The sequence below is a fragment of the Anomalospiza imberbis genome, chromosome 18, assembly GCF_031753505.1.
Source record: "Anomalospiza imberbis isolate Cuckoo-Finch-1a 21T00152 chromosome 18, ASM3175350v1, whole genome shotgun sequence".
NCBI lineage: Eukaryota > Metazoa > Chordata > Aves > Passeriformes > Viduidae > Anomalospiza > Anomalospiza imberbis.
In genome coordinates this window covers 2,411,132-2,427,548 of record NC_089698.1, presented here as the reverse complement: position 1 = coordinate 2,427,548, position 16,417 = coordinate 2,411,132, and the positions used below count along the sequence as shown (strand labels likewise).

Below are 16,417 nucleotides of genomic sequence, written 5' to 3'. Positions count from 1 at the left end.
GAGCTCAAGCACGAACTTCTGTATTTCTGTTTGGGAGGTTTAATTGGAAATTAGCGCTTAAGCATGGTCATGCAAGGAATGAGTTTTTAAACAGTTACTCTCAGGTGAAGCAGAAACTGGACGTGCCACGACTGTGTTTCCTTAAGCGTGAATAGCCCACAAGCTGGGCTTCCCTATTAACGTCTTAAACGCTGGCTACTCCCCAGACATCTCCCTCGCTGCAGCAAGTTCTGATTTCCCAATTTTAGGAGCAGCCTCGGCCGCGGTGACAGCCGCCTTGCCCCCTCCCGCCTGCCCTCGCTCCCTCAGGAGCCGCCGGGATCCCTCAGGAGCCGCCGGGATCCCTCAGGAGCCGCCGGGATCCCTCAGGAGCCGCCGCCCCCCCCCTCCCCTCAGCCGCCGTTTCCCGCCTCCCGCGCTCGCCCCGCCCCGTTGCCAGGCAACGCCCCCTCATCCCCGCGCCTCGCTCCTATTGGCTCTCGCCGCCACCGCCCCGCCTGTTCTCCCCGCCCATTGGCTGCCCCCGCGCGTGGGTCCCGCCTCCCGCGCCGCGCGGGCGCTGCCTCAGCGCCCTGGCGGTCCCGCTGCTGTTTGTCTCCCGGCGGCCGCCGTAGCGCAGCCCGTACGTGGCAGCGGGGCGGCGGCGGCCAATGAGCGGCGGCCCCGTGCGCCGGAAGGGGCGCGGCGAGGGCCGGAAGCGCCGCTCGGTGCCGCCGCCGGTCGCTCCGCCATGTCGCCGGTGCGGGCGGTGCTGGCGCTGGTGGCCGCGCTGGCGGCCCCGGCCGCCGCCTACTTCGTCAGCATCGACGCGCACGCCGAGGAGTGCTTCCTGGAGCGCGTGCCGTCCGGCACCAAGATGGGGCTCATCTTCGAGGTGGCCGAGGGCGGCTTCCTGGACATCGACGTGGAGGTGCGGCGGCGGCGGCGGCGGCGGCGCGGGCCGACCTTGGGGAGCGGGGCCGTCCCGGGGCCGGGCCCCGCGCGTTGCGGCCCCGCTGTGCGCGGGGCCCCTCGGGAGCGAGCGGCGGCACCGGCGGGAGCGGGATCGGGAGCGGGATCGGGATGGGAGCCGCCCGCGGCGCTCGGACGGTCCGGAGCGGGGCCGGACCCGCCCGCCGGGGCTTGGGGCGCGCCCGCCGCGCTGCGGGGGCTCCGTGCGGCGGGAGCGCTCTCGGCGCGGCGTGGGCGGCCTCGGGCGGGCCCGGCCGCGGGTGCGGGGAGTCAGCCCCGGCCGCGCTGCACGGGGCTCGGGCTGTGCCCCCTTCCCCCGGGGGCTCGGGCTGTCCCCCCTTCCCCCGGGGGCTCGGGCTGTCCCCCCTTCCCCCGGGGGCTCGGGCTGTCCCCCCTTCCCCCGGGGGCTCGGGCTGTCCCCCCTTCCCCCGGGGGTTCGGGCTGTCCCCCCTTCCCCCGGGGGCTCGGGCTGTCCCCCCTTCCCCCGGGGGCTCGGGCTGTCCCCCCTTCCCCCGGGGGTTCGGGCTGTCCCCCCTTCCCCCGGGGGTTCGGGCTGTCCCCCCTTCCCCCGGGGGCTCGGGCTGTCCCCCCTTCCCCCGGGGGTTCGGGCTGTCCCCCCTTCCCCCGGGGGTTCGGGCTGTCCCCCCTTCCCCCGGGGGTTCCGGCCCCGCCGCGCTCGGTGCAGCCTCGTCACCGGGAACCGAGGGCGGGTTCCCGGTGCTCTCTGCAGTCAGCTGCTGCCCCTTGGATCCGAAGGTGGTGTCTTTAATCCGGGCAAGTTCTGAGCCAATACTGATCTTCAAAGAGGAATGAAATCAGGAGCTACTGAGTACGAATTGCTTTCATCGTGCTACAGAGCAGAGAGCTTTTCGTGTGGGATGTCACAGAGGTGGGAGTTGTTGCTGAGAGTCCTGTAACAGTTGAGAATGACACATGGCTGCGACACGGGACAGGGGCTGGCAGCGGTGACATCCCCTGCACGTGTCGCCAGTGGAAGCTCAGCAGCAGTTTGGCCTGCTGGGAGGGGAGTTGAGGATCACAGTGAGCCCGAGAGCTCGGAACTCAGGTATTCGGTCCGTTTGAAATGGTAGCTGCAGCAGTGCCTGACTGTGCGTCTCAAGTCGATTGGAGAATGTCTTTTTTTCCTTTTTGTTTTCCTTCAGAGATAAGGTTTTCCCTGCAGTTGTTAATTTGCCAAAGAGCCAGGGTTTGTGATTTGCTTGTTCTTGACTGCTTATCTCGACCACAGGAGGCCAGGGAGAGAGGCTTTTGCATGACTCTCTTTACCAAGAAGTTCGTGGGGTTTTAAAAAGAGATTTCTGTGCGGGGAGCTGCACCAGCGAGTTGTGGGAGGGAGAGATTGGAGTGTGCCAAAGCAGCCAGATCACAGATGGTGTTGGTGCCTGTGAGTGGCTGACTGGCGGTGCTGGGATGGTGCACTTGAAACCTCTGTGTTTGGAATAAAAACGTGTGATCCTCTGTTTTCCCCACGCAGATTACAGGCCCCGATAATAAAGGGATTTATAAAGGCGATCGAGAGTCCAGTGGAAAATACACCTTTGCTGCCCACATGGATGGAACTTACAAGTTCTGCTTTAGCAACAGGATGTCCACCATGACTCCCAAGATAGTGATGTTCACTATCGATATCGGGGAAGCTCCCAAGGGGCAAGACATGGAGACAGAAGGTGAGGAAGAGTCCTGGAAGGAACTCGGCTCCAGCTCGGGAGCGTTTCCCTGCTTGCATGACTTGGGAACTTGAGTAGGGCTCTCAGGATTCCCGTTCCTCCAGGTGTAATTAGCTGTTCTCCTGCACAGCTAAAGTGGATGTTTTTAGACCTGGTTACACAATTTGAGGCAAAATCACCAGAGAATCCCTCGGCCATCTGCAGACACTAATGCTTCCATCCTTTAGCCCTTCATCAGTGCCATCCTCCGATTCCTAGTAGGCTCAGCAGTGTGGAGCCTTTAGCTGATAAATGTGCTAATATAAAACTTCTCCCATAGCTGTGTAAATGACTGTTTTATCTGCAGCCTTTTGTCCTGTACCTGTGTTCATCTCTTACACTTTCCTCTAGGTGGTGGAGATACCTGGGATGGTATGTGGACTGCTTTTTGAAAGCTCCTTAGCATCTTGTCTCTGGCACATGTGTTCATTCACTAACAGCTAACTTGGCTTTTTCTCTGTAACATTGGTTTGGAGCATGAGAATGTCTTTTTAATAAACTACCCAAAAGGTCTGATTCTGAGCAATGCTGAGCACCTGCAGGCTCCCTTTGGCAGGTTTATGCCCTGAGCAGCTCTTGGGATCAGGTCCTTGCACTGGCCACGGCAGTTTGTCTTCAGGTGGTTGTTTATGGCTGACAGAAGATTTAATCAGTTTAGGTGAAATTGAGCTAAAACACTGAACATCCAAGAATGCTGGATGTTTTTGGCAGCGTTTGCTTTCTCTTGCTAAAGGGGATGTTGAGTAAGAAGAGCTTTTGGAAGCAATAAGCTGTTTGTAGGTTATGAATTATTACTGATGTATCAGGGGAAAAACTCAAACTTGTCATTTGCTGTTAAAAAAAAAAAAGAATGTATTGCATAGCAAGCTATAAAGTTTATTTAGAAATTGCTGACTGTAGCTAGAAAGGTGACCAATTCTTATTTTCTATTTTAGCAAGTCAATAACTTGGTCATTGGGTGCTTGATGTCACTTAAAAGTAGCACATTCCTAACTTTGGATTTTTTTTTAAGACTCACTTAAGTCTTCTATTGAGTCTGCATATATCTGTTGTAAAGAGTATTAGTGCAATAAGACAGTTTTCTGAAGTGAATTTTTGGAGTGTTTTTAGACTATCCCTGCAACTATAGTTTCTTCTCTTACTAATAAACTGCACTTACTGCAATGACCAGTTGGCCATGAAAATAAGGGATTTGAGGTATTAGGAAAGTGAGTGTGGTTTGCACAACTATTTAGGTTTTAATTGTAACTTGTATGAGTGTTATTCTCGGGTCCTCTCTTTTGACTGTTCCCCACAAGGTGTGTGTTTTGAACAGCTCTATTTTCAGACTGTGATCTGAAACACTTAATTTACAAATAAAACTGTAGTGAGGTAGCTTCCAAGTCAACTATGTCCCTTGAAAGGAAAATATGTTGGGTTTTGTGACTTTTAAAGAGAGCTGGTTGCCCAGGGCGTGTCTGTGGAATGGTACCTCCACCTGATGCCAGAAAACTTTGCAAATGACTTGCCTAATTTATAAATTTGTGATGGACAGTTCTTTGAGCGTGGATGTATTAAAAAGATCCTGTGATTGACAGTCAAACCACTAAATCTGAGATCTCTGCCTTCCATCTGCTGAACTGTCTCAAGCTGGTTTTGTGCTACTGGTTTGGTGTTTAACTCCTCTCCTGCTTTCACAACACAAGGGAAGGCTGTGCCAGGCCCCCTGGGCATCGTGCCCCCTGAATGCTGGAGTTCAGCTGAGCTTGAAGATCACAGGATGTGATTTTTTGCTAAAGAAAGTGATCTCATAATTTGCCAGCATCATGATCTTGAGCTAAATTCTCAGTCATTCTATTTTTGCAAGCTTAACAACTAGGAAAAGCTGTCATGTTAAGATAATTTGCTTGGAATATATTGGATGATATTGGCAAAATAGATATTAGTGTGTGGTATTGGTCTTGTGCATTCTTCCATTCTGTTCTCCTGGAAAAGTATGTGCACACTGGAAATGTGGGGTTTGTTCTGAGTCTCAATTGTCTCCTCCCGTTTGGATGTGGGGAAATGTTTTCCCACTTGTTAAACACCACAGAGACGCATTAGGGAAATGGTGCTACAGAAACTGAACTCAGCTGTAAGGACAGAAAGTGTTCAGCTGTACTGTCAGACCTTCTGCAGCAGGAAATCACCTTTAACTGCTCATCAATTCATTGAAACCGTTTTTTCCAGTCATTAACAGACTTTGTGATGCTTCTGAAATTATTCTGCAGCTCATCAGAACAAGCTAGAAGAGATGATTAACGAGTTAGCAGTGGCCATGACAGCTGTGAAGCACGAGCAGGAGTACATGGAAGTCCGTGAAAGAATACATAGAGCAAGTAGGTGCCTGACTGGGTGAATGCCTGCTCCCCTCTCAGTGAGCTTGCAAATGGTCATTTAAACATGAGCGTTGCCCTGATTGTTAAAGGTGTTAAGTTTTCTTTTATGGTTCTTTTGAAAGTTTTAAAGTTTTCATACAACTTCTTCAGCCTTCTGATCATGTTCGCATCTTTGAGAGTCAGAGTTCCCACACAGTTTCATGTAGAAATAGAATATTTACATATTTCTCTGTAAGTGGAGAGAAATGATGGATCGATCTTTGGAGCAGTGTGGTTGGAGAGGTGGTAATCCCATCCTCCAATCCACGGTCACCTCTGGAATTCTATAAACACCAGATGTTTGAATAAAACTGGCTCTTTTTCTCTTTTGAACTTACCAGGCTTCTGTGTACTCACTTTGTGTTTAATAGTGACACATGAGTCCATGAAAGCTTTTTCAAGTGACTTTAAAAATAATAATTTAAATCCTGCAGGGCCTGCCCATGGAGTAAAGAATGTAGATTTTGCTTGCAGTCATCTTTAAATTGGCTTCACCTTGTGTAAGGAGGTTGTTACACAAAATAAGATTTGCTTAAGTGATGTGAATTCTGTAGTTGTTTGAATGGTGTATTCATGCAGATACCAGTGATGATATTATTTAATCCATCTACAAGGACATGGTAAACCATGGGATGGTTTTAAACTGAAAGGCAGGAGGTTTAGATCACATACAGGGGCAGAATTCCTCCCTGGGAGTGTGGTACAGCCCTGGCACAGCGTGCCCAGAGAAGCTGTGGCTGCCCCATCCCTGGGGGTGCCCAAGGAAGGTGTCCCTGCCCATGGCAGGGGGTGAGACCGGATGAGTTTTTAGGTCCCCTCCAACCCAAACCATTCCATGATTTGGTTCCCAAACTTTGGTTGAACTGTTATTTCACCATTGAACTGGATGTGGTTTAATAATTGAGCCAAAGTCTCTTTTGAAAATGTTTTGTTGAAATAGAGCAGAACTACTCTTGCTTTCATGGGTGAGAATCAAGGGCAAGTATTTTTCATGTGAAAACACAACATTATATGAAAGCACTGTCTCCTCAGTTGTCTGAAGCTATGAATATCTCCAGTTTTGTGACATTTGTTACTAATGGTCTCATTTAAGAAAAAATCTCCATGTTTAGAACCCTTCAGAGACCAGAAGTTCCCTGCTTGTCTCTGCAAAAGCAGGGGCTTTGTTTGGCAGCTCAGAGGCCAGAAGGGTGGGCAGAATAGAGAAAGATGCTGCAGTGTGTGTCCAAAGTGGGTTTAAAAACAAGTTGTTCAGAAAAATCCCCCTCAGATCTCGTCTCTGAGGCCGCAGGGACGCCTGTGATGACCTGACACAAGCCCAGTGCTTCATGTGCAATGTTCAGTTTCGTGGCAGAATGTTTTCAGTTTAAATGCTTTGTTACTTACTACTTTTTTCTCTCTTTTCCCCCAACAGTTAATGACAACACAAACAGCAGAGTGGTTCTCTGGTCATTCTTTGAGGCCCTTGTACTAGTTGCCATGACACTGGGACAAATCTACTACCTGAAGAGGTTTTTTGAAGTCCGAAGGGTGGTGTAAGATCCTTCTGTGGTCTCAGATTTCAGTTCACTCTCTACCAAACATCCTGGTCACAAAAAAAAAAAAGTAATTTAGTTTCTGAACCCTCTTTACTGAACTGTAAAACTTATTTGCTTATATTCCTTCCTAGTAAAGAAAAAAAAAAGAATTGTTTTTATATATCTCCTGTAGCAAAAGCTGTGCTGAAATCTTGTCACTTTATTGGCATCATTTTGTTCCACTGAGATCTGCCCAGTCTGTGTGCTAAGCAAGGTCCAGGCAAGCTGCAAACTCTGTAACTCACTCTAGTAACAAGCTGTTCTGTCTTTTCTGACTTGTTTCCACAAGCACTCGCAGTTCTGTTCTGTCCAGGGAGACGGTACAAGGCCCTAAGGTGACTGTTTGCATCCTTAACCCTGCAGTAGGTGTTAGGAAATTGAAATAATCCCTTCTCCACTCACAGAAACTGCCAAGGAAAAGGTTAAAATTCACACCTCGTTGCTATTTAAAAGATAGTCATCAGCAACTGTCTTAATGATATCAACTTCTTCCCAAAGTTCTTTTTAATTAAATAGTTGATATGAAAATGCTTTTTTTTTTTTCCTCCGCTCATCACCAAATGTTTCTCACGCGGTTTTTAGTCTCTCAGAGGTTTTATTTGGAAGCCAATTGTGTGCAGTGTCTTGGCAAACACTCGTGAACCCTTTGGCTTTTGCAGGTCCAAAGCTCAGACTGTTTGCCCGGTGCCCAGGGCAGAAGTGTTCAGGAAATCTGGATTCCTGAGGCCAAAGGGTTCTGGATTCTGGGGGTTCAGTCCACGCTATGCAGCCCTTGTATTTAAATGCAGTGGCAAACTCTGCCATGATCTGATCAGAATTAGCATAATGCTAAATACTGGTGTGTTTTCTTTTTTCAGGCACATGTAGATTTGTTTTTGTATAAAGTTACTTTCCTCAGTTTTCTGATGATTGGTTTAAAAATTTAAGAAGCGTCTGATGTGGGTGCTGAGCCAGGATTCTGTTGTGACTGATGTATATTAGTTGTAATCATTTTTGGGGGTGGGGTGGGGTCTTTTCCAGGGGGGATCCTCTACAAGTAAGACACAGCAGTTTTGTACAATTAATTTAAAATTTGTTACAGGTTTTCATGTTCCAGGTAAAGTTTTTTCAACCTCGGGCAAACACTTGCAGCAGTTCTTCAGAGAGGTGGCTCTTACACCTTATTGCAACTGTTGTGTGCCAATATTTTTGTGTAAAACACTGAAAATTGAATTCTAAGATGTACATTTAAAAATTGCTCGTGAATCTAAATATGACCCAGGTTCGATAAATAAACAAATTCTTTAAAAAAAAAAAAAGCAGCTTTGTTTATTTGTTCTTTGGTACCTTAAGAAGTACAGATCAAAACCAAGGGGTTTTTATAAGTTATTTGTTTAGTGATGGCCGTAAAGTGAACCACAAGGAGTTCCACAAAAGGGGTTTTTCTAAGTTATATGTTTAGTGATGGCCATAAAGCGAACCACAAGGAGTTCCACAAAAGGGGTTTTTCTAAGTTATTTGTTTAGTGATGGCCATAAAGCGAACCACAAGGAGTTCCACAAAAGGGGTTTTTCTAAGTTATATGTTTAGTGATGGCCATAAAGCGAACCACAAGGAGTTCCACAAAAGGGGTTTTTCTAAGTTATATGTTTAGTGATGGCCATAAAGTGAACCACAAGGAGTTCCACAAAAGGGGTTTTTCTAAGTTATATGTTTAGTGATGGCCATAAAGCGAACCACAAGGAGTTCCATACCAACGTGAGCAGGCACTTCCCAGGCAGAGCGCATCCCAGACCCACCTGTTGCTGTGTCACCTGCTCCAGCTGACCCTGCCTGCGCGGGGGGCTCGGCCTGGATGCCTGCAGAGTTTTCTCACCAGCCTGACGGCTCTGTGGTTCCCTTCTTTCTTAGCACATCGGGGCCTGACCCCGACTCCATCCTGCTCTGGGGGCAGGCGGAGTAAACACCAGGTAGCTCTGAACCGGCATCTCAGCTCTGGGCGAGTGGGGTGGCACAGCGCTGCTGTAAGACCCGCAGAAGTACTCGCTGCGATAGGCAGCTCGCCCTAAAGATGGGAATTTTCTCTTAAACCCGAGGTTTGTTTTTCACCACGGAGGCGCAGCCCGGCGGGGGCTGCGGAACCGATGTGCGGCGGAACGGGAGGTGCCGCGGTGTGCGTTTCCGCAGAGCGCGGCCGCGGGGCGGGGGAGCGGCGGCGCGGTGGCACCGGCGGGCCAAGATGGAGGCGGTGACTGAGGGCGGCTGGGGCTCGCTGCCGGTGCCGCTGAGCCCGGGCGTGCTGCGGGCGCTGCGGGAGCTCCGCTTCCACCAAATGACCCCGGTGCAGGTGCGGGGCCCCGTGGCACGCCCGGGGAAGGGGAGGCCGGGCTGAGGAAGGAGGGCGCGGGCGGTGGCAGGAGCGCCTGGGCCGCTCCGGGGCCGGCGGCGGTCGCGGCAGTCACCGGGACCTGTAGCAGCGAGAAGCCGCATCCGTGACTTTCCCACCGGCTCGGCTCGGCTCGGCTCGGGTGATGTTCACAGCGAGCTCTGATGTCTCGGAGGAGTTTTCACCTCTGTGAGATTTAGCAGCGCTTCACCTGCTCACGCGGTGCTTCTCTTTTTGCAGTCTGCGACCATCCCGCTCTTCATGAGTAACAAAGATGTGGCTGCGGAAGCGGTGAGTGCTTTTCCTTCGTGCAGCTCGTTGTTTTCCAGGCTTCTCTCTGGAGCTGAGGGAGGGCTGACGCTGTTTCCACTCTCCCAGGTCACAGGCAGTGGGAAAACCTTGGCGTTTGTGATTCCCATACTGGAAATTCTTCTCAGACGGGAAGAAAAGCTAAAGAAAATGCAGGTGAGAATAAAATATTCAGTACTGAGGATATTTTTATGATGTGCCAATAAAGTTTGAGAACTTCAGGAAAATATCCATGAGGAAAATTGCCTACACACAGAGTGACTGTGTGCTCAGCTCTTCAGTGGAACAGCAACAATAACCTGCTTAAAACTTGGAAATAAATTTGGGGTGCTCTCATTGCACTTAGATACAGCTTCTTCTCTAGCATGAACAGAACAGGGTTCTGAGCTGTTGGAAAAATGTCCCAAAATATGGAATACCCTGGTACACTGCAAGTGTTGAATGCTTTTTAGCATCCATTGACCTTGAATACATTTTAGTGTGCAGGGAACTTCAGTGTCACTTGCTGGTAAATGTCATTAATAGATGCTGCTCTTTCAGCAGAGATATTTTACACATTGATACAAAGTCTTTCAGAGACATTTTTGGATGTTTTTTAATACTTTACTGTATTTCTGTGGAAATGTTTTGTCCGACACCAGGCTCAAAATCATGGCTCATATTAATCTAGCTTGAAAGGGAGGATTCTGCCCAAATCTTTCTTTTTTTTCCTCCCCACAAATTCCTGTTTTCCACGTGCAGGTTGGAGCTATAGTTATCACACCAACGAGGGAATTGGCCATTCAGATTGATGAGGTGCTGTCCCATTTCACAAAACACTTCCCCATGTTCAGGTGGGTGAACTTCAGCGTGTCCCTGCCCACAGTTCCTCCTGTCACTGGTGAGCCAGCAAAACTTACGGATGGCCCAAATGTTTCTGATTTATTGTTTTAGTCAGATTCTTTTAATTGGTGGGAGGAACCCCATGGAAGATGTTGAGAAGTTCAAGGAGCATGGGTGAGTTGTTTGTCAGTGTCTCAGAGCTGTGGTTTTCTCCTTGTCAGGGTTTTCGGCCCAGAGCTGTGGTCCTGCTGGTGCTGGAATGGGGTGCTGCTGCCAGAATCTTTTGGGGTGAACTGGGAAATTGTGGGGTCTGTTTCTGGAGTGAGGTGCAGCGTGAGGAGAGGCTCTTATGTGACATCAGCACCATTTATCTGCTCTTTGGGTGAAGAACAGAGCTGAAAAGTGCCTTCAGTGAACATTTCACTTCTCCCTGCTCATCAGTTTCCTGGAATTGTTTGGGGCTGATACTGATGATGGAGTTTTGAAGGAGTGCTGGTTGCCCCAGGCTTTTTATGGAGCTACCAAGTATTTCCTGCAGCTGGTGGCTGCTTTCCATACTTGCTGTTTGTATTCCAAACTGTTATTGCCACAGGGGATGTGCTTTCACCTGGGCATTTCCCCCCGTGCCATGGCATCTGAAATACGGCTGCAGCTGAAAGTGACGAAATGAAGTTGTTTTAATGAAGAATGCAGGGCAGGGCTGTGCTGTGGTAACAATGTCAGGAGTTCTCCCAGATTCCTCACCCTGTAGTGAGGGAGTTGCTGTGTGTGTGCACCGACAGTGGGAACATCATCGTGGCCACCCCGGGCCGCCTGGAGGATCTGTTCAGGAGAAGAGCAGATGGGCTGGACCTTGCCAGCTGTGTGAAGGCTCTGGATGTGCTGGTGTTGGATGAAGCAGACAGACTTCTAGATATGGGCTTTGAAGCAAGGTATTGAAATAATAAATTCTGGTGGTTCTTCTGCAGATTTCAATGAGTTGGTGTGTGATGGATGTGAATGAGCGTGGCCTGCAATGGCCTCCAAAGTTAATTTGTGCTGTTTTTTGAAATTTCTGAATTTGGTCTTTCATCTTTGCTCTGTAACTACACGAAGCAGTTGCTCAGGGGGAAGAGAATCAGGAAATGTGGAGCTTCAATGAATGTGGAATTTCCTTCATTGAGCTCTATGTTAGCCTATCTCTATTAATGCTTGGTTAAATATCATTATTCACACTCCAGAATGGCTTAAAACACTTTAACCAATAAACTTTGATCTCTGATTTCTCTTTCTCTCAGAGTTAAGATAATTATTTCAATAGAAGTTTGACATGTGGTAACAAGCCTGAACTCCTTTCCAGTGATGAAACCTCTTCCTGAGGGAAGCCTTGGGCCAGTTACATTTTTCCATGTGCTTACTTGCAGCTTGAATGCCATTCTGGACTTTCTGCCCAAGCAGAGGAGGACAGGTCTGTTCTCAGCTACCCAGACCCAGGAGGTGGAGAACCTGGTGAGGGCAGGGCTGCGGAACCCCGTCCGCATCTCGGTCAAGGAGAAGGGAGTGGCAGCCAGCAACACCCAGAAAACCCCAACACGCCTGGAGAACTACTACATGGTGTGAGCCTGGGCTCTGACTGAGCTCCCTCTCCCCTCTCCTTTCTTCCTGCTTCCAGCCAAAAGATTTGAAGTCTTGGCCACTTAGGAGCACATTAACAGGAAAGCCAATCCATTTTCTTATGTTTTTCTTTTGCATTTTTTAGGTCTGCAGAGCAGATGAAAAATTTAACCAGTTGGTGCATTTTCTTCGGCAGCACAAACAGGAAAAACATCTGGTCTTTTTCAGGTAATTCTGTTTGTGTTTCATTGTGAGAACAGTTTGGTGTTTAATTACCTAATCTCCAGAACTGTGCCCTTTGTTGCAAAGGACACAACTATTTTCAAAGTGATTAATTTCGAGAGCTGTTTCTTAGAAAATGGTGCCTAAAAAGAGGTTAATCCTTGCTTCATGTCAGGATTGTCTTATTAAGCAAAACATAATTTTTTTTCATTTTTAAAGTAAGACATTATAGATGATTATATGTTAATTATAAAAATTATGTGCATGTTTTAAATAAAAATAGTGTATACTTTTGAAAGAGCTTGGGAAACTCTAGCTTGACTGTCTAAACCTGATTAAAAATTCAGCCAAACCTTTTGCTTTATGCCTGTCTTTATCACGACAGCACTTGTGCCTGCGTGGAATATTATGGGAAGGCTCTGGAATCCTTAATTAAGCAGGTGAAAATAATGAGCATCCATGGGAAAATGAAGCACAAGCGTAACAAGATTTTCACGGAGTTTCGGAAGCTCCCAGGGTGAGAACGTGGGAATGGGCTAAACCAGCCAGAAGGCAAAATAGTGAGGGGGAGGTGGTTGTGTCTGACTGTTCTGCTGCTTGGTGTGGAAGGATGGCTCAGGTGAAGGCTGGCTCTGAGTCACAAATTGTGCTGAGGTACACAAGGTATGACCACAAACAAAGGGAAAATGGGACTGGAGCATCTGCACCCTGCTTCAGATAATCCATGTGGCAGCACAGGCGGTGAGCACACTGCACTGTCACTTCCTACAATCGCATGTTAGCCCTGATGTTTAAACAAACAGGTTGCAAAAATAAGCTTTTCCTGATTAGCAAGCAGAGTGGAAACCCAGGCTGTTAATTTATTAGTGTATGAACAAGAACGTGGCAACACAGTGCTGTAACCTACCCACAGGGAAGTGTTCTTTGGCTGCTTTGCAGGATGCTGTTAAGAAACTCTTGCCTCATCAACTGTCATTTTTGTTATGGCATGGGACCCAAGTTTTAGCTTTTTGTGTTACAAGAAAAATAATTACCAGCAGATTGTAAGAACAGCTGTTGAAAAGAACAGCACGGCAGTTCTGCTAAAATTGTCACTCAAGTCTTAAGTCTTATATTTAAACATTTATTACAGTACATTCAGCTGTGGTGGATGCAGTGCTGGTTTAAAATTTGAATTTTTAATGGGGAATTGATTTGTCTTAGAAATGCAATATAAATCAAAATCATTTTCATGATGTTATTTAGAATTTTAGTTGGTGAAAGCTGCAATTACCTTATATTTTGTCTCTTAAAAAAAACCCAAATGTTTTAATATGTTTTGTTCCTCACTCTCCAGGGAAGGTGCAGAACACACAGCTGTCAGGAGGCTGGTTCTTCTCAAATGACAGGTTAATGAAAATACACTTTTTCTTCTTCCTAGGGGCATTTTGGTGTGCACAGATGTGATGGCCCGTGGCATTGACATTCCAGAAGTGCACTGGGTGTTGCAGTACGACCCACCCAGCAGTGCCAGGTACAACTTCAAATCCTGAGATCCTTTTTCTTTCTGTGTGGTCTTGTTAACTGTGCGGCTCAGGTCTCAGTTGGGAACAAAAAACTGCATAAAACACATTTAATCACTTCCTGGAGGTTAATCTGAGAGAACACACAAAATAATGCAGGAGCAAGGGAGGCTGGAAGAGTGCAGGTTTTGTTGTCACTGCTGTGAATTGAAATGACTTTGTGGTGTGTAGGTGTCAGGGGAGTGATTGTCACATCTGTGTGCACAGCTGGCTCTGGGGTAAGGCTTTGTGTGAGAATATCAGAGAAAGAGCGAGAGGTGACACTGGAGTGAGGGAGAACAGAGATGAGAGCAGGGACTGAGCTCTTCAAGGAACTGAAAGCTCACAGAAAATGAGCTTTTCCATGGATTTCAACTTTCGCTGTCATAGTTCTTCCTACGACTTCCTTGAACTTCACTCCCAAAACAGACACCCCTTGCTTTAGCCTAACAATTGAGTGGGGTTGCCACACGTGTCTCGTGTTACACTTTGCTAATTCCTGTTGGTTCAGTTTAGTGTTTTCCATCCCACAAGATTTGCCCTTTTGCTGCCCAGTGCTTCCAAACCCAGCTGAGCTCTCCTGCTGGGTTCTTTCAGTGCCTTCGTGCATCGCTGTGGTCGCACGGCGCGGATCGGCAACGTGGGCAGTGCTCTGGTGTTTTTGCTTCCCATGGAAGAATCCTACATTAACTTTCTCTCCATCAACCAAAAGGTGAGTAGGCTTTTATTTTACCCCACAGCAGGAAAGAGCAAGGGCACAGACTTACTGAGAGGAGCTTTGAAATCAGAATTTGTAGAACTTGGGGTCATACATGGTAATATTTTAGCAGAGGTGCAGAATTAAAAGACAAGAGCTCCTTATTAATCACCAAATACAGCTGGAACATGAAATACAGCTCCAGTGTTACCCACTGGGTTTGTAAGAGGAACATGTGGTGCAGTGAGTAAGGAAAGGCCTTTTGTTCCTAAGGGTGTAAATTGAGCATTTGCAGGAGGGCAATGCTGGCTTACTGTCCTGCCCCAGGCCTCACCAGCAGCTCACACCCTGCAGCCTCTCTGCTCTCTACTTACAACTCCTACAATCTCCCACGCCTGCTCCTGCCTTTGTGGGATTAATTGTGTGAATTCTCTGGAGACCTCCTAGTCAGACCAGAGCTTGGTGAAGCAGGAGATGAAGATGTTGCCTCTGTGGAGCTGCGGTGTGAGAACTCTGCTGGGCCAGGAGCTGCTGTTTGGGGCTGACGGTCAGCTCGTGTGTTGGAGAGACCAGAGGGAAAGGGGCTCAAAGCTGACAGAGGATTAACTGTGCAAGGAAGCTGTGTTTGAGGTTTCACAGTGCATTCCACATCACTTGGTTGAACTTTTCCTCTGGTCTTGTTTATTTTCTGGTTCCCAGTGTCCCATGCAGGAAATGAAACCGCAGACAAATGTGTTGGATCTTCTTCCCAAGCTGAAGTCCATGGCCCTGGCTGACAGGGCAGTGTTTGAGAGAGGGATGAAAGCCTTTGTGTCTTATGTCCAGGCTTATGCCAAACACGAATGTAACCTGATCTTCCGGATCAAAGGTAATTCCCAGCAGGCCTGGTGCCTCTCACTGTTTTTCTCAGAGTATAGTGGTGTTGTGCAAAAGCTTCAGCTTCTAATTTTTGATTTCACATTCACTTCCTGCACCATCAGATTTTGACAAAACTCCTCTATTTTTTTTTCAAGCAACTTGTTTCAAGAGAAAACACTCAGTTATAGAGCTTGACCAAACTGATGAAAGCACAAATAAAAGTGACTTCCTGTTGCTGCTAGTATTAAGGTGTAGAGTGCAAACAATACATTAAAATAATGTTGACTTTTTTTTTCCTTTTTCAGTTACATAAACTTTATCCAGCAGGAAACAAATTGACTTCATAATCTTTATTTCAACAGATCTGGATTTTGCCAGTCTTGCCAGAGGTTTTGCATTGTTAAAAATGCCAAAGATGCCTGAACTAAGAGGAAAATGTTTTCCAGACTTTACTCCAGTCACTGTCAATACAGACTCTATTTCATTTAAGGATAAAAACAGAGAAAAGCAGAGGCAAAAGAAATTAGAAGAACAAAGAAGAGAAAGAGAGGAAAATAAAGGGAAAAAGAAATTTGTAAAGAACAAAGCATGGTCAAAGCAGAAAGCCAAGAGGGAGAAGAAAAAGAAAGTAACAGCTAAAAGGAAGCGTGAAGAGGTAACTGTGTCCATTCCCTTAAACTGCGAGTGAGTGCTGTAGAGAGCCCTGGGACTGCAGTGTGGTGGAACTGATGGCTGTGAAATAACCCTTTAGGACTTGGACAAGCAAAGCTTAAAAAATGATAGAGGTTTTTAAAGCCAAACACTGAAACAACTTCTCAACACTGGTGCTGGTCAGTAATAGGATTTTTATTTCTCAGAGGTGCAAAGTATGGCCTGAAGATGCTTTTGTCAAATTTCAGCAAGTGTAGCTGAGAGTTACAGTTGCTTGGGTAGGAATTGAATACTAATTCCTGCTTGGATATTTCTGGCAAATTCTGACTTTTAATCTTCTCTTGTGTTCAACTGTATACAATGAAAACCTTTTGGTGTTGTGTTAATTTGTTTTTTTCAACTTCCAACAGGGCTCTGATATTGAAGATGAAGATATGGAAGAGTTGCTGAATGACACAAGACTCTTAAAAAGATTAAAAAAGGGAAAAATTAGTGAAGAAGAGTTTGAGAAGAAACTAACAGGCAACCACAGGCTCAAAGCAGAAACTGCTGAGGACACAGAATCTGAAGGCTGACAGTTACTCTAACCACATTTTTACATTAAAACACTGCTTATTTCAATAAAACTGGATTTCTATAAAAATGGAGAACAAAATACCTCTATAAAAAGAGAACAGAGCTGATCTAGTTTCTTCACAGAGAGACCTG

At 47.3% G+C, this 16,417-nt stretch overlaps 3 protein-coding genes across 4 annotated transcripts in view; all 3 read left to right on the top strand.

Annotated features, from left to right (window-relative positions):
• The window catches only part of GTF2H3 (general transcription factor IIH subunit 3), a 111,663-nt gene that overhangs the window by 86,636 nt on the left and 8,610 nt on the right, over positions 1 to 16,417 (top strand). The window lies entirely within an intron of this gene.
• TMED2 (transmembrane p24 trafficking protein 2) lies at positions 676 to 6,761 on the top strand. Of its 2 annotated transcripts, XM_068208388.1 has the most exons (5): positions 676 to 910; positions 2,447 to 2,639; positions 3,030 to 3,050; positions 4,928 to 5,035; positions 6,489 to 6,761. In XM_068208388.1, exons 1-5 carry the CDS (start codon positions 731 to 733, stop codon positions 6,611 to 6,613), a joined length of 627 nt encoding a protein of 208 aa, XP_068064489.1. In that variant the 5' UTR covers positions 676 to 730; the 3' UTR covers positions 6,614 to 6,761. The 2 variants fall into 2 exon arrangements, with proteins under 2 accessions (XP_068064489.1, XP_068064488.1); XM_068208387.1 differs by lacking the exon at positions 3,030 to 3,050 and having other exon boundaries at positions 680 to 910.
• On the top strand, positions 8,823 to 16,383 carry DDX55 (DEAD-box helicase 55). Its single transcript, XM_068208382.1, has 14 exons — positions 8,823 to 8,977; positions 9,257 to 9,307; positions 9,395 to 9,481; positions 10,067 to 10,158; positions 10,259 to 10,321; positions 10,930 to 11,079; positions 11,551 to 11,740; positions 11,886 to 11,968; positions 12,348 to 12,479; positions 13,383 to 13,475; positions 14,101 to 14,215; positions 14,900 to 15,068; positions 15,421 to 15,713; positions 16,120 to 16,383. Exons 1-14 carry the CDS (start codon positions 8,870 to 8,872, stop codon positions 16,282 to 16,284), a joined length of 1,791 nt encoding a protein of 596 aa, XP_068064483.1. The 5' UTR covers positions 8,823 to 8,869; the 3' UTR covers positions 16,285 to 16,383.

Coding starts and splice junctions, on each gene's coding strand:
- DDX55 (XM_068208382.1), top strand. CDS start 8,870: ATGGAGGCGGTGACTGAGGGCGGCTGGGGCTCGCTGCCGGTGCCGCTG. Junction 11,969..12,347: donor AAACATCTGGTCTTTTTCAG/GTAATTCTGTTT, acceptor TTATCACGACAG/CACTTGTGCCTGCGTGGAAT. Junction 12,480..13,382: donor GAGTTTCGGAAGCTCCCAGG/GTGAGAACGTGG, acceptor TCTTCTTCCTAG/GGGCATTTTGGTGTGCACAG.
- TMED2 (XM_068208388.1), top strand. CDS start 731: ATGTCGCCGGTGCGGGCGGTGCTGGCGCTGGTGGCCGCGCTGGCGGCC. Junction 911..2,446: donor TCCTGGACATCGACGTGGAG/GTGCGGCGGCGG, acceptor TTCCCCACGCAG/ATTACAGGCCCCGATAATAA. Junction 3,051..4,927: donor TGGTGGAGATACCTGGGATG/GTATGTGGACTG, acceptor ATTATTCTGCAG/CTCATCAGAACAAGCTAGAA.